At 42.8% G+C, this 22334-nt stretch overlaps 1 protein-coding gene across 1 annotated transcript in view; it reads left to right on the plus strand.

Moving 5' to 3' along the window:
- LOC136884398 (proton channel OtopLc-like) overlaps positions 1 to 21168 on the plus strand; it is a 136059-nt gene extending 114891 nt beyond the window's left edge. The window contains exons 9-10 of the mRNA XM_068229880.1: positions 12897 to 12918; positions 20156 to 21168. Of these exons, the coding sequence (XP_068085981.1) occupies positions 12897 to 12918; positions 20156 to 21168 (1035 nt within the window). The remainder of the gene's footprint in view (positions 1 to 12896; positions 12919 to 20155) is intronic.
- The last annotated feature ends 1166 nt before the right edge of the window (positions 21169 to 22334 follow it).

Below are 22334 nucleotides of genomic sequence, written 5' to 3' on the forward strand. Positions count from 1 at the left end.
TTGACTATATTAGGTTTTTTCCTTTCCCTGAAAGCTAGTGGGGGTTGTCCCCACCTTGCCCCGGGCATAGGCGCCTGTTCACCCAGCTCAAAAGTAGAAGGGGAGAGTTCTAAGGGTCACCACCCGTGCTCCCTTAAATTAAATATTATCCCAGTAGGGAATATAAATTTAGTCCAAAGACTGCGCAGAAGGTCCCACATTTCAGCCAAATGTACATATAAATCCAACAAAAATAGAGGTCGCTTTCGATAGCATTAGCGTAAGTGATGTGCGTTCCAAGTTTGGTTGAAATTGCAGTTTTGCCTATGGTCGCCGTCATGTTTAATCCCTTAGCTTCGCCGATATCTTACCTATGCTCAGTACAGAATGTATTGCGGGATAGGGTAAGATTTCGCCTGCAATTATTGGAGAGATCATGTATGCCCGGTTTCTGGAACATGACATATCGAACCTATAGTGGTATAGAATGGTTAAGTTGTGTTTTGGCGATGCTCGAACGTAAGATACATCTATCGGTTCGATAAATCACCTGCTAACTTAGAGGGCCCTGAGCAGGAGATAACAACTTGCTGGGCGCGTGCGCAGTACTTCAGTATCGGCAGTTAATATTGTGTTTGTTAACATTTTCTATGGCTTTCTCACCTTCTTCTGATGTAGAAATTGTAGAAATGGTTAACATTCTAGAGCGACCACGATTATGTCAACGTCGGCCTAATGTTCTAATGAAGTATAGTAAAATTGAATTCAAAGACAGATTCAAGGTAAACAATAATATACGTTTGGTTGTGGTTATATGCGACAATTTGCGTCCTGTGAAAAATAATTTTCCATTGTCCCCTGATGATCGAATATTAATTGTGATACCCTTTAATTCTACTGAGTCTTATCATATTTGTATCTGTGACTGCATTCGTGTTCATAAAAGTAATGGTAGTAGTAACTGAGTAACAGATAAGTACACATTTATCGTAGTTGGCCTACTTCAGGATGGAATAGATACAGTATATTTCTAAGGCTCAGTGCAAACTGGATCGCGCGAGACATGTGCTGCTTTAAACACTACGAAACTGATAGCCACGTCTGCAAGAACTAGTCTAATACCAATTCTCGCTGCATGGCAAAGAGGATATAATAGGAGCTGCATGGAAAACTCAAATGTGATGCATTACATGTGCGCATCCGTCTAGGAAACACATCTAATGTAGTACAAAATCAAAGCAGTGCGAGGGGTGGCATCTAGTGTGTATTTATGAAACTTGATTAACGAGCCAATAGTTAACAGTTGTATAATTTAGCTCCTATTTCGAATATTTATCGAGTCGATAGCTGTAACAAATCAATAGCTATCGGACAGATATCTCACTATTCCAGAAACCGGGCATTAATGCCTTGATTTTAAGATTACTCGAAGCTGATTGAGCTTAGAGACCTATGAATATTTGATTATTCAATGGCAGGCAATTACGGAGAGAATAAAACAAATATGAAGCAAATCGTTCCAGTAGAACTGGAGTAGACAAGAGGATCCCTGCTGCTCCACAACATTCGTTATAAATAGGCCAGATAACTCACTCGTCTTGATATGCCTGTCGCTACATATTGTTTTGCCTGCCCTCTCCAATGGTTTGGTTTTATGAACATTCAATAAGAAGCTGATTATGGTATGCCACAGTTGGTAGTCACAATTCATCCATTCTGATGTCATCATGGCTTCTGTTTGGTAAAAAGCTATCAATTTCGGGTTTTTTTAAATCCTGCAGTTCTTGATGTAAAGCTTGGTATTGTATCGTAGAAGGCAATGCATTTTTAATGGCATTTCTTCTATATAGAACGGTTGTCTTGTGAGCTCATAGGTTAGTCTCGAAGGAGCGTTTTGTTCCAGACAGAGAACTTGTTTAGGATACATGGCCTTCACTCTTTCCAGTGTTGCTAGGTTATCCGTATTTACGCGAATAATACCCGCATATGTTTAAACAAATTGAGGCACGAAATAGGAGTGCGGGTTTTATTTGAGTCAATGTTGGCATTTTTTTCAAAACCAGGGTGCGGGGATTATTCGCGTAAATACGGTAATATGTAAGGCATATGTCATGATGCAGTCTGTTTGTACGCGGACGCTTTTCTCTTCTCAGCATGTACGTTATTAGGAACGCTCTGCCATGTGATGAATATATTTGGAAGCTGGAAAAGGTTAGAAAAATCGAAAAAAAAAGTGGAAAAAACTACCAAACCGTGGAAAAGGTGTCTCGCATTTTTCAGAATGGACACAATCAAACTCCTGTATTACAACGAAGAAAGGACTCTCAACTTCCCAATGGACTAATGCCATTAAAATGAACTGCAATGTGATAGCGTTCCCGGTAGAAGCCAAGAAAACCGTTGCCGTCACTGCAACGAGATAGAAACCCTCCCTCATGTTCTTGGTTTCTGCTCGAAAGGGGAACTATTGAGAAATAACAGGCACCATAGGGTCAGGAGTAGTATTGCAGAACTTCTCAAACAATGTGGCAGATTTGAAGTCTTTGAAGAAGTGCACTGTATCTCCAGTGATGGATCCAGACATTGTCGCGATTGACAGGAACAGGAACATCGGCGTTGTTTGAGTTCACAGGCCAAAGAAGTTGATTCTGAAAAGAAGAGACACTACGAACCCTGTTTTAAGTACTTTGAAGAAAAGTATCATATACCTGCCAATTGCTGGGAAGTGATTGGGTTACTCTTCGGTGCGCGAGGATCTATCACAAAATTTTCAATGAATTTCTTCCTTCGTTTTGGTATTCCCGTTTCATATCTAAAAGATATTTGTTTAGATGTTTTACGAGATTCTTTGGCAATTGTAAATCATCATTTGTACGGTATGTGTAAAGAAAAATAAAGTTTTCCTGATCGGGGATAGCTGTATGGCTCCAACAGGGGAAATTCAAAATTTAAAAAAAAATATAAGCACATTTTACCTTAAGATAAATGGTGCGAACATAGATAATAATTTGATGCTGTTACCATACTGTACCCCTTATTCTAGGGCAGCTATCCCTTGTGGATTCTCTCTCTCTAGCAGGGAATAGTATTCTTCTGTGATGAGATGAAGTGTGTACCCTCTGGATTCACAGGTAGTACCATCAAACATGCAGTGACATTAGTGAGGATGAAAAGGACATTTCAGAATATTAATGAGAGTGTTAGTCGCTTAGCAACCCGCTAAGTACAGAATGTATTGCGGGTTAGGATAAGCCTTCGCCTGCAATTATTGGAGTGATCATTTAATGATTAGATTTCATGATTACTCAAAGTTGAATGAACTTAGAGACCTATCACTGTGTCATGATTCACCGGCAGGTAATTCCGGAGGGAATAAATAAAAAATGGTGCAAGTCGGTCCTGTAGACCGGACAGACGGACTGGACAAATCTGCTTTTAGCAAACTCTTTTAATATATAGATTCTGTGCACAGTTATTTTTTCATCTAATTCTGTATATTTATTTAGTGGAATTATCACTTTGCAACATCAAAACTTGATTCGAAAGTGGTGGCTGCAGGAGAAAGCTGAACGTGAAAGTTGGTTGACGCATAGGAAAGCAGTGGATAGAATGAAGACCAGATGGCAGCAGCTGTTGCTGCTCAGTATACAGATGCAATAGAAAAGATCACTATAATGTGCCGTGAATGGGATCACTGTATCTATTCAGTAACGTGAACGGAGTGAGGATGCGGCCACACGTCCGACAACCTATTCTTTTCTGGCTTGTGAAGGAAAATTCATTTACTGTATTTTATGCGGGTTAGTGTGGTAAAAGTGGCTGCTAACGCAGGTAGGCTACATAAAAAAGTGAAAATCCGGTAAGTGAACCCTGCGACTCAGCGATTGAAGAATTAAAAGAAATACATTTTAGAACACTTCGTTTGAGAGGCAACGGTTGGACATTGTTGGAGATGATCCCGAAACCTCATTCCGCTGGATGATAATCAAGTACTTGATAGTCCTATAGCTCCTACTGAACAAATCAGATACCTTTGATAAATATTGTTGTAATTTCCTCCAAAAAATCTTCAGTCTCTCATTAAATCGTCTTGTTGGCATTACTTAGATGGTGAAGGGCTAAATTTTAGACTCTCTTACATGTATGATTCGCTATCACTCAAATTACAGCGAATTTTGGAAATGAATGATTATTTAGTAAAAATTGATCTTAGTGAAAATTTTTCGCAGCTGTCAACACTCATTAAACTATGGCTATACAAGCTTCAATTGGTGGTGAAGGTGGTTCTGCCGTGAGATTTGCGTAAATATTAGCAATATAGCCTATCAGAACACCTAAACTAAAGGGCTGGCTAGATGAAACTTGGGACTTGACATTACACTCTAGCCTATTAATACCTAAAAATCCTCTCCCTGATTATTATTATTATTATTATTATTATTATTATTATTATTATTATTATTATTATTATTAATACACTGACTGACAGAGCAAATGCAACACCAAGAAGGAGTGGTCAGAACTTTATGCCAATTGCAGGGTAGACTGACGTCACTGAGGTATGCTCATGATGTGAAATGCGCCGCTGTGCTGCGCACGTAGCGAACGATAAATGGGACACGGCGTTGGCGAATGGCCCACTTCGTACCGTGATTTCTCAGCCGACAGTCATTGTAGAACGTGTTGTCGTGTGCCACAGGACGCGTGTATAGCTAAGAATGCCAGGCCGCCGTCAACGGAGGCATTTCCAGCAGACAGACGACTTTACGAGGGGTATGGTGATCGGGCTCAGAAGGGCAGGTTGGTCGCTTCGTCAAATCGCAGCCGATACCCATAGGGATGTGTCCACGGTGCAGCGCCTGTGGCGAAGATGGTTGGCGCAGGGACATGTGGCACGTGCGAGGGGTCCAGGAGCAGCCCGAGTGACGTCAGCACGCGAGGATCGGCGCATCCGCCGCCAAGCGGTGGCAGCCCCGCACGCCACGTCAACCGCCATTCTTCAGAATGTGCAAGACACCCTGGCTGTTCCAATATCGACCAGAACAATTTCCCGTCGATTGGTTGAAGGAGGCCTGCACTCCCGGCGTCCGCTCAGAAGACTACCATTGACTCCACAGCATAGACGTGCACGCCTGGCATGGTGCCGGGCTAGAGCGACTTGGATGAGGGAATGGCGGAACATCGTGTTCTCCGATGAGCCACGCTTCTGTTCTGTCAGTGATAGTCACCGCAGACGAGTGTGGCGTCGGCGTGGAGAAAGGTCAAATCCGGCAGTAACTGTGGAGCGCCCTACCGCTAGACAACGCGGCATCATGGTTTGGGGCGCTATTGCGTATGATTCCACGTCACCTCTAGTGCGTATTCAAGGCACGTTAAATGCCCACCGCTACGTGCAGCATGTGCTGCGGCCGGTGGCACTCCCGTACCTTCAGGGGCTGCCCAATGCTCTGTTTCAGCAGGATAATTCCCGCCCACACACTGCTCGCATCTCCCAACAGGCTCTACGAGGTGTACAGATGCTTCCGTGGCCAGCGTACTCTCCGGATCTCTCACCAATCGAACACGTGTGGGATCTCATTGGACGCCGTTTGCAAACTCTGCCCCAGCCTCGTACGGACGACCAACTGTGGCAAATGGTTGACAGAGAATGGAGAACCATCCCTCAGGACACCATCCGCACTCTTATTGACTCTGTACCTCGACGTGTTTCTGCGTGCATCGCCGCTCGCGGTGGTCCTACATCCTACTGAGTCGATGCCGTGCGCATTGTGTAACCTGCGTATCGGTTTGAAATAAACATCAATTATTCGTCCGTGCCGTCTCTGTTTTTTTCCCAACTTTCATCCCTTTCGAACCACTCCTTCTTGGTGTTGCATTTGCTCTGTCAGTCAGTGTATTATTATGATTATTAGTATTTAATTTTTTAATTTCGTGTAGCTATTACTAGCCGATTGCAGCCCTTGTAAGGCAGACCCTCTGATGAGGGTGGGCGGCATGTTCCATGTATAGGTAACTGCGTGTTATTGTGGTGGAGGATAGTGTTATGTGTGGTGTGTGAGTTGCAGGGATGTTGGGGACATCACAAACACCCAGCTCCGGGCCATTGGAATTAACCAATTAAGGTTAAAATCCCCGTCCCGGCCGGGAATCGAACCCGGGACCCTCTGAACCGAAGGCCAATACGCTGACCATTCAGCCAACGAGTCGGACATTATTATTATTATTATTATTATTATTATTATTATTATTATTATTATTATTATTATTATTATTATTATTATTATTATTATTTCCTCACTCTTTGCCATCTTTGGAACACGTGAAGTAACTTAATGATTTTCTTCCTCTCTTTGCCTTAATGTGTTTCCACTATTTCTTGATTCTTGATCTATGTTCTTCTATGCACTTCTGTCCTCCGTCCAAACTGATTTCTTGGAACCCCCACAAACTCCATAATCTTTTTTTTATGAAAAATGATTTCTTTAATATCTTTTTTCTTCTGATACCCAGCTCATCCATATCCTGATAACCATCATCATAATTATCATATTATCACGTGCCATTCCCGAGCTTATTTTCAAACATCCAGCATTAAGAATGTGAATATTACAGAAAATTTATTTCAAAAGAGGACTTCTTTCCAGAACTCAAGGCTGGTCACCATTTCATTCGCTTCTCTCCTCTACCAGACGTGAAGCGTTAATCAACAAAACTCTGCTCATTAGGTATTAAGATAATGAAAACAACGGTGCGGCACCACGTTCCCTATGCGGTCCGTCCTTAATGTTATAACAGGTGGCTGTAATATTACCCTAATCTGAAGGGGGTATGCGAAGTAGCTCCTCAGGGAAGAGCTTTTGCATGACTGGCCATCCACATGGGCGTTTGCAACACTACCTTGTACGTCTACTAATTAATTCCATCTTGACCGCGCATCAAAATTTTCGTTGATTGGCTACTTCCTGGTGCCAAACGTCTCTCTAATTTCCACCTTGAAAATCTTGCGGCAGATGGTGGGTTCGAACCCCACTCTCGGCAGCCCTGAAGATGGTTTTCCGTGGTTTCCCATTTTCACACCAGGCAAATGCTGGGGCTGTACCTTAATTAAGGTCACGTCCGCTTCCTTCCCTTTCCTAGCCCTACCCTGTCCCATCGTCTCCGGAAGACCTATCTGTGTCGGTGCGACATACAACAACTTGCAAAAAGAAAATAAAAGCAGTCCTTCCTTGGCCTCTTCTGTATTCTTTTGCTCGTTCTTCTTCAACGTTTTTTCTTTCTTCTCAATCCAAGTAGCTTCCAATCCGCTTAAAAATAATCTACTTTACTTACCTATCATCTATCTACTAACGTTGATCCTTCTTCTCAGAGTATGTTGATATAATTATAGTCTTCAACTCTGAAAATGTATAGAGCGCATCTGAGCGTACAAAAGTTCTTTAACAAAATGGTCTAGTTCTATTTCATGATGATCTAAGGACGTAAAGGAGAAGGCATATAACTCTCTAGTACAGCCCCCATTGTATGGAACCCTCACCATGATTACTTTTTTTTCCCGAGGACTGGGAATCAGTAATAATAATAATAATAATAATAATAATAATAATAATAATAATAATAATAATAATAATACCACTCTTACGTGCGGCCAGTATCCAGTAATTGGGAGATAGTTGGTTCGAGCCCCACAGACTGTCGGCAGCCCTGAAGATGGTTTTCCGTGGTTTCCTATTTTCACACCAGGCAAATGTCGGGGCTGTACCTTAATTAAGGCCACGGCCGCTTCGTTCCAGTTCCTAGGCCTTTCCTCTCCCATCGTCGCCATAAGATGTAACTGTGTCGGTGCGACGTAAAGCAAATAGCATAATAATAGTAATAATAATAATAATAATAATAATAATAATAATAATAATAATAATAATAATAATAATACCACTCATGTAACTAAAATTAACTCGTGTCTTCGTCCCAAGTTGGTGCAGCTCTTTTCACACACACCGCCAATGGACGTGAGCTGCATGTACCAATTCAACTACCCTACGGGGGCGGATGGTGGTGGTGGTGGTGATTATTGTTTTAAGAGGAAGTACAACTGGGCAACCATCCTCTTTATAACACTAATCAGAGGGAAAAATGGAAGGGGTCCGACACTTCGAAAATTGAAGATATCGGCCAAAAAAAGACAAGGGCCACGAAGGGCGTGAAAGTGAAAGACTCCCTAGCCCTCGCAAACCTAATAGCGTCGGGGTCAGAAAAGAACAAGAGTTGACCAAGAGAGGTCGGACAGGATAGCTGAAAGTGAGGAGCCTGGCACAAGTAAGTGGAAGCAATGCCAGGACTCAGCTAAGGGCCCCGTGGTCGCCAACCCACACTCCAAAGTTCAGAGCCCCTGGGGCCTCTTTTACGGGGGCGGACACTCATGTAAATGACATATGGATTTTTTTTAAAAAACTACAGACCTGTCACACAGCAACAGATAAGTTTACTCATAATCATAAAAAATCATCGCTCGAAAATCGCGGCGCGAAAGGTCCATCTTGCACCGTGTCTGACTCAACACTGCCTGTACTTTCTTCCTTCGCTGTAGAGGAATTGTCGCTAGGAGGGGCTGCGCCCGCATGTTCCAAGGTCGAAAAACATCGCTCTTTCAAATGAAAATAATCCCATTGTCCTCAGAATTACGGTTTACGCGCTTTCGGCATAACCTTCGTAACAAGGTGGGCAAAGTAACGGACGCCATCAGGAAAAGGAGGCTGACTTTCTTCGGTCATGTGTTCCGTATGTCTGACAGCAGGCTGAGGAAACAGATCCTAACACAAGTTTGGAATCTCAAATGTACGCCCAGAAGGCACCAAGGAGTGGCTGAGCGGGATAACAGAACAAGATGCCCTAGATAGACCCATCCAGGATTAGAGGGTACTTGAAGATGAGGTCAAACAGGCGAAACGACTTCCCTGATCAAAAGACAGATTGAAGGATATGTGGCCAGTGATACGTAAACATGGTTGGAAACGTGGTCCAATGAGGCCGTAACGATGTTTTAAAAAAAAGCGCAGGGACAAACTCTTGAAAAAGAGGGCAGTCTACATTCCCGAACCAGTATTCACCCACTAACTCGGGAAAAATCGTTTGAAAAATATAAGATCCAGATACGGCCGAATGACCGAGGCACAGAGAATACTGTATGGAACGAAGTGTTACAAACTACATTACCGGTATTAAATGTCCGACTCGTGGGCTGAACGGTCAGAGGGTCCCGGGTTCAATTCCCGGCTGCGTCGGGGATTTTAACCTTAATTGGTTAATTCCTACGGCACGGAGGATGGGTGTATTTGTTGTCATCGTCATTTCATCCTCATCACGACGCGCAGGTCGCCTGCGGCAGTCAAATAGAAAGACCTGCACTTGGCGAGCTAAACCCGTCCTGGGATATCCCGGCACTAAAAGCAAATACAGTAAAGACAATACGCGACACTTACGGATTTCGCCTTGCTAAACTGGGAGACAGTTCGACGGTGGCGCTCCTAGTGACTTGACCTGAAAAAATCGCGCTAAATTCAAATATCAATGGAAATGTATATACGAAAATGGATAAATAAATTAGGTCTAGAAAGAAAGTGTTATTGAGATATTAACTTCTAAGTTGCTAAAGCAATTCTGTATAAATGAATGAAGAATTATTTAAAAGGTTATTATTTAAAGACTGAAATTAGACACATAAACAAGATATGAAATGGGCTGCTGTGAAAGAGGGTTGATCTTTCATTTATGCAATACTTTTTTTTGCTTTAGCATTCCTGCCTGAACTTTTACGGTTAGATTTGTCTTTTTTCTCATTTAAAAAACATTGTATCATATTAAGACACTTGTCAATAAAAATATCGGCACATTCCTTGCACACATGATGCAATGAATTAACATTTAAAAGCTGGACAATTTTCCTCTTAACATGAAGCCTACTAACAGAAAGAAAATCTATAAAATCCCGGCTTTAATCTGAGAAGAGGGATAAAAGAAAGAAAAGTATGAAAATGTTGTCGATAGTGACGCTTTGATGAATATTTACGTACAATTAGAGTAAAAATGTAACATACCCTTGGCTGTATTGTCGAGGATTTCTAAAGTCGCTGGCCTGGAAATGATCTGAACAGATCTTATAATTCTTATATAAGCGTAACGTCCCTTCTTTCTTGTACACCTTATCCAAATCACTTCTGTGACATTTCAAAACCCACAGATCACACCTACAACAACACATCGGTATTGAAGGTTAACTGCTGCACTATACAATAAAATATGCGTATTACATTTTATGCCAGTTAAAATATGGGTCGAGCAGGTCAGAAGATTAAGAAGTACTATAAAAATCTCTTTGTCACTGGAAGAATATATTTGCAAACACAATATTACTTACATTTTCTTGTCACGAGGCAAACGGAAGAAAGACCGCGCATTTTTCTCTACTTCATAGTTACTGCAGCCAAACACAGCACATACCTTTCCCCTCATGTTGAGAGGAGATATCAAGGAATGACACACGCTACTATTTAATTATGTCAACTCACTGAAAACGCATAAATAACACCAAAAACTTCACACAAAAATACACGTGCTCTTATGAGAGAATCAGTACCGTTCAGGTCTATCCGCTAGAGTGAGCTCCAATAGCTGTCCCTCGATATCTCGCTCAGTGTCGCGTATTGTCTCTACTGTATTTGCTAAAAGCCATACGACATTACATTTATCAGTATTAACTATTGGAAAGGGCAGGAAAAACAATGTAACTACGACAAGACGAGTTGTCTGCTGTGGAGGAGCAAGCGTCCACTAGTACTTCCTCATGTTTTATTTACCTAAAACTCGTAGCTGATTTCCCGAGGATGTTTTCAACACCGAGTTGCTTGCTTGAAGAGCTAGAACTGTGGACTTTTGAGTCTAGCATGCTCTCGTCATTTCCCTCCAAATCCACATTTCGGTTGCTTTACAAAAGTATTTCTTTCGTATGACATAAAACCACATGGCTGTAACATCTACATGATTGATGTTTTCACTGCCGTAGTAGTTCAACATACACGTGGTGCTACAGCAGGGGGAGAGAGTTTACATCGTCTGTCAGACTGTCTTGGTGAAAGCTTAAAATACCCTGCGGGGCTGCCATCTGTCGCTGGATGTGTTTGCTTGCAGGATGCGGCGGAAATTCATCCATTCACAGTTTCAAAGTATTACATTGGTTGTCTCGATGGGTCTGAGGAGTAGTGACCGAATCATGATCATGAGACTGCGTGATCGAGTTTTGAAGCCCAGAAAAGAAAGTTTTATATTCTCTGCCATATCATTGGTGGACTAGATAAATGCTGCTGTTGGCGGTTACACGGACCGGTGGATCCTAGTCGTAACTTTCCTCCGTTTCACGAAAAGTACCTCCGTGGATCAGTGGCAGGGTGTCGGCCTCCGGATCCCAACATAGTGGGTCCAAACTCGGCAGACGTAGTCGGATTTTTGAAGGACGGAAAAAGTCCATTCGACACTCCATGTCGTACGATGTCGGCATGTAAAATATCTCTGGTTTACCCGACAAAATTAATTAAGACTCAGCCATAGACGCCCAAGAAGGGGCTGCCTGGCCGAGGCGGTAAAGGCGTGCTCGGTTCGCTTGGAAGGACGTGGGTTCGAATCCCCTTCAGGAAGTCGAGATTTCCACTTCCGGAGGTGCATATGGCCCTGAGGTTCACTCACCCTACACTAAGAATGAGTACCAGGTTAATTCCTGGGGGCAAAGGCGGTCGGGCGTAGAGCTAACCACTCTACCCCATCACGTGCCGCGGTTAACAATGGTGGAAGTCTTTACCTTCCACTCCTCCAAGGGCCTTCATGGTCTGTACGAAGGTGACTTTGTCTTTATCATAGATGCCCAAGAGAGATTCGGTTTTCTCTGAAAACGGAACGTCGAAATTGACGAGCAGACAGCCAGATGGCGTCAAATTGAAATATCTGCACACGGTAGCTGAGTCCATACGATTATTATTATTATTATTATTATTAGTAGTAGTAGTAGTAGTAGTAGTAGACCCGTATTGCCCCGCACCATTCTTTATAAATAGTTAATTGATATGTCTGTCGAAGTCACATTGTTTTACCTGCCCTTTTCAATAGTTTTTCGAACATTTAATACTGGTACATAATAACTGATGCACTCGTAATCTATATATGAAGGGGGATCAAATATAAAAGAGATTTTATTTTTTATTTCAATTCATTTATTGGAAAACACAATGCAGTTACAATTTATTTTTCTACATAATTTCCTGCTTTGGAAATGCATTTGTCCCAGAGTATGGGCAGCTTTTTGATGTCGTCATCGTGAAAAGAACAGGGTCGAGTCACCAGCCAGTTGCGCACGAAGTCTTCCACACGCTCGTCATGTTCAAAACGTTGCCCTCCTAGAGCTTCTTTAAGCGGTCCGAACACATGGAAATCGCAGGGTGATAAGTCCGGGCTGTAAGGAGGATGATCAAGTGTAGTCCAGTGCATTTGGAGACAGAGCTGCAGTATGGAGCCGCTCATTGTCGTGTCGGATCCGTTGCGATATGCAACCCTCGCCTTGTTCAACAGCTCGCAGTAGTAGCAGCATTTATTGCGCGTTGCTCATACAAAAAATCAATCAGCACGATTGACGGCGATCGTGTTGCTGATTTTCCACAAGTTCTCTTCCTTCCTTGAACTTTTTATGCCAGGCAAACACACGCGTCCTTGACAATGTTTGATCACCGAACTGTGCAGTCAATCTCTGGCGAATTTCCGCCGCTGTAACTCCTTCACGAGCAAGAAATCTTATAATTATGCGTTGCGCTGTGGAGAGATGCACCTGTTGCTCCGACATCGTGAGTGTTACTCACTAAACGGCAGGAAATATCTAACAGCACGCTCTCCCCACTCCTAACGGTCCCGCCTAAGCATAGCAGAAGCGCGGGGCCAGTCCTACCAACTGTTGATGTTCAGGAACAAAAATCCCGTTTATATTTGATCGACCTTCGTATATTTAGTTTATTAGACTTCTTTCCATGCCTTTGCTGGCAGGACCTAGTGTTTACAGTGCACTATGTCTTCTGGTATGGGCTAGAGCAATTTTGTTACTTTCATAGATCTGTCTCTGTCTTATCCTTGGCTTTGACAATATGAAAGTGACTGAGGTATGAGCGATGCTAGTAATGCCAATCCTTATGCAGCCAGTCCCTGTTATGAATGGTGTAAAAGTGTTGCTCATAGGGTCAGTTGGTGTATGCATTTCAGTGGGTTTGGCAGACTGATATGTAATAGCAACTCTGGCTCTGTGAGGAAAGCAACGGGAAACTATCTCACTCCTAATTTCCCTAGTACGGCTCTTCAGTGATGCCTAGGCCATCTATGACAGCTGATGACAGAGCTGTTGAGGATCCCACCAGCGGCACCGCTGACGGACTGAACATACATACACTTCTTTCCATACAATAATCTCTGTATTTCGGCCGTATCTGGATCTTAACATTTGCAAACGACCCTGCCCGAGATAGGACAACATACAATTGGTCGTGGCTGAACACTAGTTCGGGTAAGTAGACACTCACATTTTCATGCGTTTGTCCCTGCGCTTTTATTAATGGTCATACCTTCCTGTCTGCACGTACGTAGACTGTTTTCTTTTAGCAGTATGTAAGTTATTATGAACGTTCTGCCATCTGTTGAGTATATTTAGAAGCTGGGGAAGGTCAGAGAATCTAAGAGTATCTAGCAGAGAATAGTAATTCTTCCGTCATCAGAGGAGGTGTATACTCTCTGGCTTGACGGACAGTAATCAAACATGGCTGAAGAAAGAGTTAGTCGCTTAGCAACCCGTTAAGTACAGAATGTATTGCGGGTTAGGGTAAGCCTTCGCCTGAAATTATTGGAGTCATCATTTAATGATTTGATCTTGAAAATAAATGTATTCCCGTTGACTTTTCAAGAAATGCAAAACTTTCCATTAAGACGATTTGGAAGATGTTGGTACAAACCGCACCTTTTAACTACCTCTGGTTTAAGAGCTTGAGTTTTGTGAAACATAGATATTAGCGTTTTATATACAGGTCTTTCACTCAAAGTGGGGCCGGCGCAGCGCAGCGGTTAGAGGGGCGAGCACACGGTAACTCGCTGAGCTTGGGGCCGGGAGAGCGCCCGTATGAATTGCATAATAACGCATGATCAAAGTAAAATAGTGTCTCACTTTGTCACAGAATATTTCGAAAATGTCCTCCACCTGCATCTACACATTCCTGGCTTCATCTAAGGAAATTTTCATTCGTACGCATTAATTCATCTACCGAGATAGCCTCAGTTTCTCTCGTGATATTTTGTTTGAGTTTATCTAAAAGTGTGAAAATGGGAGTGTTGGCGGCAGACAGGATAATAGGGCCTATAGTTTTTGAAATAATGATCACTGGGCAGAAAAGTAGGAATGGAATTCTCGTAGCATTTGTTAACAATGAATGCCAGTCTGGATATTTCCAGCAAGACTCGGCAACCGTGCATACGACTAACGATTCATTAATTTTAATTGAGGACATTTTTGACAACAGAGTAATTAGTAAACCATTGTGGGTCGCAAGATCTTCAGATCTTACCGTTTGCGATTATTTATGGGGAAAATTGAAAAATAAGGTTTATACAAGAAGCCCTCCTTAGGATCTTTTTCATTTCTCGTATCAAGTAATTCTATCATGGCGAGGGTCCCATATACTGGAACCATACTCTTAATTGGGGTCGTACCAGAGACTTACAAGCCCTCTCCTATACATCCGTACTAAAACCGCTGAACACCCTCATAACCATGTGCAGAGATCTGTAACCCTTATTTACACTCTCGTATATGTGGTTACCCGAATGAAGATCATTTCTACCGAGCTCGATAGCTGCAGTCGCTTAAGTGCGCCCAGTATCCAGTAATCGGGAGATAGTGGGTTCGAACCCCACTGTCGGCAGCCCCGAAATTGGTTTTCCGTGGTTTCCCATTTTCACACCAGGCAAATGCTGGGGCTGTACCTTAATTAAGGCCACGGCCACTTCCTTCCCATTCCTAGGCCTTTCCCATCCCATCGTCGCCATAAGACATATCTGTGTCGGTGCGACGTAAAGCAAAAAAAAAAAAAAGATAATTTCTTATATTAACACCCAGGTACTTACGGTCTTCCCCACGAGGTACCATCACCCCCCTACCCCCTCTCTCTCCCCCGAATGTAACGCAGCAGAAGTAAGATATCCATACGCGAATCGATTTCCCAATGGACATCTTCCAGAAGAGGAAACATCAAATACACTATAGAGTATACGTGCCACTTTGCGAGATATCGCAAGACATTGATTGCCAGCGCACCTAGCGGGACGGCCTTGAAACTGAGTGAAGTAGTACACTATACACTACAAATTATGCCGAAAGTGTCAGGTTCCAAGTTGTCTTTAATTAAAAAGTGGTTACAGGTGGTTTCACATCTGATGGTAAAATTATATTCTGTGACGTTTGCAGCAAAGAGGTGAGTGAAACTTGTTTTATACTTCCCCATAACAAGTTATTATCGATTTAGCAAAATAAACATGGTTTGTAATTCTTGCTTATTAAAATACGTAAAATTGAAGCTGCCTAAAAATATTTTAGAACCTATTTGCGAGCTAAATTAACATTTTAGCACCTAAAAATCCGAGGTCTAGTAATCACTTATTGTATGTTTCTGTGGTCATTGGAAGTGTAGTGTGTTGTCTGAATATGAAGAGAAATGTGTTGGAACAAACACACAAACACACCCACTCTCCGAGCCAGACTAATTTATTAGACGTGATAAAAATCCCTGATCCAGCCGAAAATCGAATCCGGGACCTGAACTGGAGGCCTCATTGCTGACCATTCAGTCAAGAATTCGGACAAAACGAAATCGTTCCTGAGTTCTTTATTTCTATCAGTATTAACATTCAACCTGCTTACTAGAACAAAGCAAAACTCATTATTTTGTTTCATTATTTCTATCGATTTTAACATGCAACTTTTGTAATTTCAATCTTACCGCCAACTGCGCCACTGTCAACTAGTGATGGGGCATTCGATTCATTTTACTGAATCGATTCATTTTATTCCGTTCACGTTACTGAATCGATACAGTGATCCGATTCACGGCTCATTGGTCACCGCTCCTACTGCATCTGTGTAGTATGTGCTGGTAAGACAGCAGCAACAGCATTCAGTGCTCGCAGCTGCCATCTGGTCTTCATACTATGAACTCCTTTATTAGAAAAAATGCTAGTTACTCTAATACATCGGAGGTTTCCGGCGACGCAGGGTGGGAAAGGTTAGGATTAGGAAGGTAGCAGCCATGGCCTGAATTAAGATACAGTCCCAGCATTTCCTGGTGTGAAAATGGGGAAACTACGGAAAACTATCTTAACGGCTGCCGACGGTGGGATTCGAACCCACCATCCCCCGAATGCAAGCGCATAGCCACGCGATATTAACCGCACGACAACTCGCTGAGTCATTTTTGAAAATATGTATTTTTCTATCAGCTGAGGATTTTTTTAATCGTCATATTTTGTATAGGCTACCCGAGATGTACAGTAGCCCGCTGGTTTTCTGATTCAACATACTGTTATTGCGTCTGTCCACATGATTGAAGTCTTGTTCAACGATGTGACATATGAACTTAGAGAATACTGAGCCGTTCTTCCCAATATAAAACAGGTACTTTTAAGTGGTCATGAGCATGACTCATAGTCATAGGGCAGGCTAGAGTCGAGTTTAATTGTCAAATGTCAACTAACTTATAATAATTTCATTAAACTAATAAATAGTATAACCTAATAGCCTACTTACTAGCTACTTCAGAATTATGTTGTGACTACCTTTTTAACACTGCAAATAAATCCATCTATTATTTAAACCTCCCTGTAAGAAGAGGACAGTGAATGCAAATGGGTATTATTTTCAAATGAGCTGAGCTCAAGAGTTCATTATAGCATACGATTCTTTCATTGTAGCGTGGCTCACTGTATGTCTCGCTGCAGCGGAAGCTCGGCTCTCCGAGTGTCCAGTGAGCCGATAAGGAGCCGTGTGTATCTCACTGAGCCGTGCTCGTTCACGATTCTTTCGATGTGCCATGATTCACTGTCTCGCTGCAGCGGAAGCTCGGCTTTCCGCCACCCGCCAGTGTCCAGTGAGCCGATAAGGAGCCGTGTGTATCTTGTGTCTCACTGAGCCGCGCTCGTTCACGATTCTTTCGATGTGCCATGATTCACTGTCTCGCTGCAGCGGAAGCTCGGCTCCCCGTCAACGTCCAGTGAGTGCGCCACTCAGCACTGTCCGCTGGGAGTAAGCTGAATCGTGTGCCGTGAGCTCGCCGTTCCTGTGAATCGATTCACTCGGACACTTGAATGAATCGATACACTGCTTCGAATCATGCATTCAGTAGCCAACACTACTGTCAACATGTCTCTCAGTTTAGTACGTGAGAATACGGAACTGTCCAGAACACTCTAGAGTGCATTTGGAAAACATTCTAGCGATTATACAAACATCACAAGACACAATCATTTCAAAAGCGAGTGGGAGGCTGTGTCATACAAGGTAGCCTCTTCAGCGGCACGCCCGGTAAATTCTTGCCCGTAACATACCATCGTCCAGAATGTTCTCGGTTATTATAATCTCTTTCCTGATTTAGGACCTGAGATACAATCTTATTTTACCAGGAGGCGCAGCATACGATAACCTGTTGCATAAACTTAGAGGAAAAAAGAGGGACATTTGGGAAGACTTCTACTCAACGGAGGCCATGACGGATCGGAAATGGATGGAAACGGGCTACCAACTGAGACACATAGTTACGAGATTGGCTGTGCACGGATTCCACTTCAAGATGTGTAAGAACCGAACACAAACTGTGTGACCAAGTATGTGAAAGATATCATATCCAGAAGTGTTCCTCGAGGTCCTGTTCGATTAGTGAATTTATTAAGGACTAACACTTATGCAGAGCTCATTAGACGCCACGCTGTTTTATCTAATTGTGAACCTCTATGCACATTGTGCGCAATGAAATTTATTATTATAATCTCTTTAGAAAATGTTTTCCAGTGTTCTCAACAGATGGCAGGAGAATTTCCAGGTACATTCATGAAGTTTTTGGCCTAAAATATGCCGTATCTTCTCTCCTTTGCATATAATCTCTGACTAGCTGACAAGGTAAACAGAAATGGCGAGCGCAAAACGGAAGGGCTATTTATCCGAAAAAAAAAATAAGGGACTACATCGAGGATGAACCTCTAATTGATATTAGTATTTTATAAGACTGGTAATGTTCGAATGAGTCTTCGGATGATGCCCTTGTTTCTAGTGAACGTAAAGAAGATATTACGTCGGAAGCAATGGTGATGGTAGGACAAGTAGAACATAATTATATATTCCTGTGGGGAAAAATGCAAGCATGGAAATACTGCATAATCTAATATAATTCCATTTACGGCAAATCATGGTGTGGGGTTGGATTATTACCAGAGGTGAGTGCGATTAACAGTTTCGGACTATTTCTAACGGATGATGTAAGTTTGGTAGCGATTGAAACCAATTATTACGCTAATAAGTGCGTTAAAATACTTGAAAATAAATCTCGGCATACAAGGGCATGGTTTAGGAAAGAAACAAATTCTCGTGAAATTGGGCAGTTTATTGCGTTAGGTTTTTGTGGGAAGAATTCAAAAGTCGGAAATATAAACCTGTTGGTCACAAGAAACTGTTATCAAAACGCCAAAAGGAGGCTGGAGAAAGGCATATTGTAAAATGAAAATTGTAGGCTTCATACATTTTTTAATGAAATTGTACGATTTTGTTAGTATCACTTCCCCATAATAACTGCCACTAAACCTTTGCTTCTTAAATATATAATTTCCTCTGAAAGACGTCTACTACATGTGAAGAATCCAACACTTCAGGTTTATAGTGTATTTTTGGACTACCCTGTATATTTAAATCTTGTTAAGATCTCCGTCATCAACCCATGCAAGGGCCGAATTTCATACCTGTATGTTCTTGAAAATAATGTGGTAAGTGGAACCTTTCAATACTGCAGTACTTACTGCACTCACTAGATACTAACCAGTGAGTCACGTGGATGACACAATACTTCTATCGATTTAATTTTGAACGGTATCGATTATTTCACGGATGGCGGCCTTTAAACTGAGCATAATATGTTCTTAATATTTCTTAAATAAAAATAAATACATTCAATGGAGTATGAAATAAAATATTGTAAGTTGCACGAGTTAAAGTGTTCTTTCGGCCTTAAACATCTCAACCCTTGTAACAGTTACCACGGATGACGCAGGCTTTAGCTCGTCTAGTATTCCGCACCATGAACGTATAATCTGTTTTGTTTGCTGTCTAGTATTCCGCACAATGAAGGTATACTCCGCTTTATTTGCTGTCTAGTATTCCGCACAATGGACGTATCCTCAGTTTTGTTTGCTGTCTAGTATTCCGCACAATGAACGTATACGTCGCTTTATTTGCTGTCTAGTATTCCGCACAATGAACGTATACTTCGCTTTATTTGATGTCTAGTATTCCGCACCATGAACGTATACTCTGTTTTGTTTGCTGTCTAGTATTCCGCACCATGAACGTATACTCTTTTGTTTGCTGTCTAGTATTCCGCACCATGAACGTATCCTCTGTTTTGTTTGCTCTCTAGTATTCCGCACAATGAACGTATACTTCGCTTTATTTGATGTCTAGTATTCCGCACAATGAAGGTATACTCCGCTTTATTTGCTGTCTAGTATTCCGCACAATGAACGTATACTCCGCTTTATTTGCTGTCTAGTATTCCGCACCATGAACGTATACTCTGTTTTGTTTGCTGTCTAGTATTCCGCACCATGAACGTATCCTCTGTTTTGTTTGCTGTCTAGTATTCCGCACAATGAACGTATACTTCGCTTTATTTGATGTCTAGTATTCCGCACCATGAACGTATACTCTGTTTTGTTTGCTGTCTAGTATTCCGCACCATGAACGTATACTCTGTTTTGTTTGCTGTCTAGTATTCCGCACAATGAACGTATACTTCGCCTTATTTGCTGTCTAGTATTCCGCACCATGAACGTATCGTCTGTTTTCTTTTCACAGGAGCCAAGCAGCCCCCTACGACCGTGTCTGCTCCTCACGATCCACACCACCGTGTGACCCGTGGGCTCATGGGTCCTCACCGCATCTACGAGTGCAGGCGTACCAACATCATGGGCTCCTTGGTGCAGGACGCGAGTCCCTTCCTGTTCCCTTGCACCATCGAGTACAGCCTCATCTGCGCCGCCATTCTCTACGTCATGTGGAAGAACATCAGCCGGCCCGCTACGTCCACTGTGAAGATCGGGGCGGGAGGTCGTGAGGGTATCGTAGCGGGCGCGCGAGGGGACCTGGCTCACTCGGCCTACAAGCGCTCGCCACACCACTACAGCGTGGACTGTGCAGGCGCTCACAAGGGGCTCTTCGTGGGCATCCTGGTGTTGGTACTCACCATCATCTCGCTCATCCTCTTCTTCGTGCTGATATCGAGGGAGGAGCTGGTCGGACTTGCCGTCGTCGAGGTCAACATCTGCGAGCTCAGCCTGTACGTGATGACTACGGTGGCCACGCTGGTGGGCATGCTGCAGGTGCGCCAGCTCCGCTACGACGGCGGCCGCAACCTCGAGCTGGACAACATCCTGCTGGTGTGCGCGCAGACCGGCATGTTCATCTACAGCACCTTCACGATCATCGGCGGCCACTTCACCATCGAGAAGAACACCGTACTGGTGCTGATCACAGCGCTCGCCTCCCTCGTGCAGACCACCTGCCAGACCATGTTCGTGCTGGACGCGTCGCGACGCTCCTGTGTCACGCCAGAGCAGATCCGCCGCAAGCCCGGCCGCGAGCTCGTTACCTTCCTGCTCGTCACCAACCTCGCCATGTGGGCCATCAACACTCTGGAGAAGTCTAGAGCCGAGAGCCACCCCATCCAGCTGCACTTCTACGGGCTCTGGGCCTGGACCATTATAACGCACGTGTCTATGCCCCTCGCCATCTTCTACCGCTTTCACTCCACAGTCTGCCTCTGCGAGATCTGGAAACGCGCCTACAAGATGAAACCCACTTACATGTAGCTTCCCTCAAACCCTGAATGAAGTTCATCAAGTGGCTAGTCTATTTGACTGGACGGAGGAAACTGTGTAGGTATCACTCAGTTTTCACCGTGGTAATTTTAACGCAAATCCACTGAAGATGCAGGAATATTTTACCTACAACGTTTGGAAACGTTCATCCTGTGTGTCTGCTCTTAGGCAAAACATGTTATTTTTCCTACATTCCCATCAAACCATGTTACCTACGACTTTTCTCTAAAACAAGCTACTTTCAGTAGAAGTTAAGAGGAAAAGATCGGAACGTCGAATTCTGGAAAGATTTGGAGAAATCTTTGCTGTTAGATGATGGACCTTCGTGACTCACAGTCGAGTCTGGAGCTGTTCAAGACCTCGATACACACAAGAAAGATGAGGTTTGTTTATTGTTAGAAGTCACAATTTAAGGCAGACATTTGATTTTCACCTGATCCACCCTAATTCTGTACGATGTTTCAAGAGACATTGCTACTAATTGTCACAAAAGTAAATGCTTAGCCATCAAACTCTTCATAACTGACAATTTATGTGGTACAATTCCAGTCAGTCACTGTACTCATTTTACTCATCGTGTGCTCTTTATATGAGTCATTATGTGAGCTGTTTTGCTAGGCATAATTTCTATTTACTTATGAGACATGTTGTGTATAACACTAAGTCGTGCAGTTCGTCAGATGATACAGGCTTCTTCGATTTCAGCCTCCAGTGAAATCTAAACTGAGTCACTGTGCAAGGGTCTATGCTGAGGCTATGTAGAGCCAACAAATGGTACCAAATCTTCGTAACTTTATATAAGCAAAACATATTATCGTCATGAAGTATTGTCCTGTAGAGAATCCTCGCTCCTTTCTGGGTGATAACTTACCGATGGTTGTGTTCTTTCCTCATTGTTGAACATTTACTACCAACAGGACGGAACGACAGTATAATATGAATTTTGTTCGTTATATATAGAGGCGCCTTATTGTTGTTTAAGCGTGTAGAGTTGGCAAACCTTCTACCCTTGCTAACCCAAATTATAAGTCTGACATTCCCTTGATAAAAAGTAGGATAAATCTAGACCCCCAGAGCATTAAAAAGATCCTCCAGTCTAAATAAATGTTTTTAAAAACGGTACATTTTGCTATCAGTATTATGTTAGTGATTTTGTA

The sequence above is a fragment of the Anabrus simplex genome, chromosome 12 (assembly GCF_040414725.1).
Source record: "Anabrus simplex isolate iqAnaSimp1 chromosome 12, ASM4041472v1, whole genome shotgun sequence".
NCBI lineage: Eukaryota > Metazoa > Arthropoda > Insecta > Orthoptera > Tettigoniidae > Anabrus > Anabrus simplex.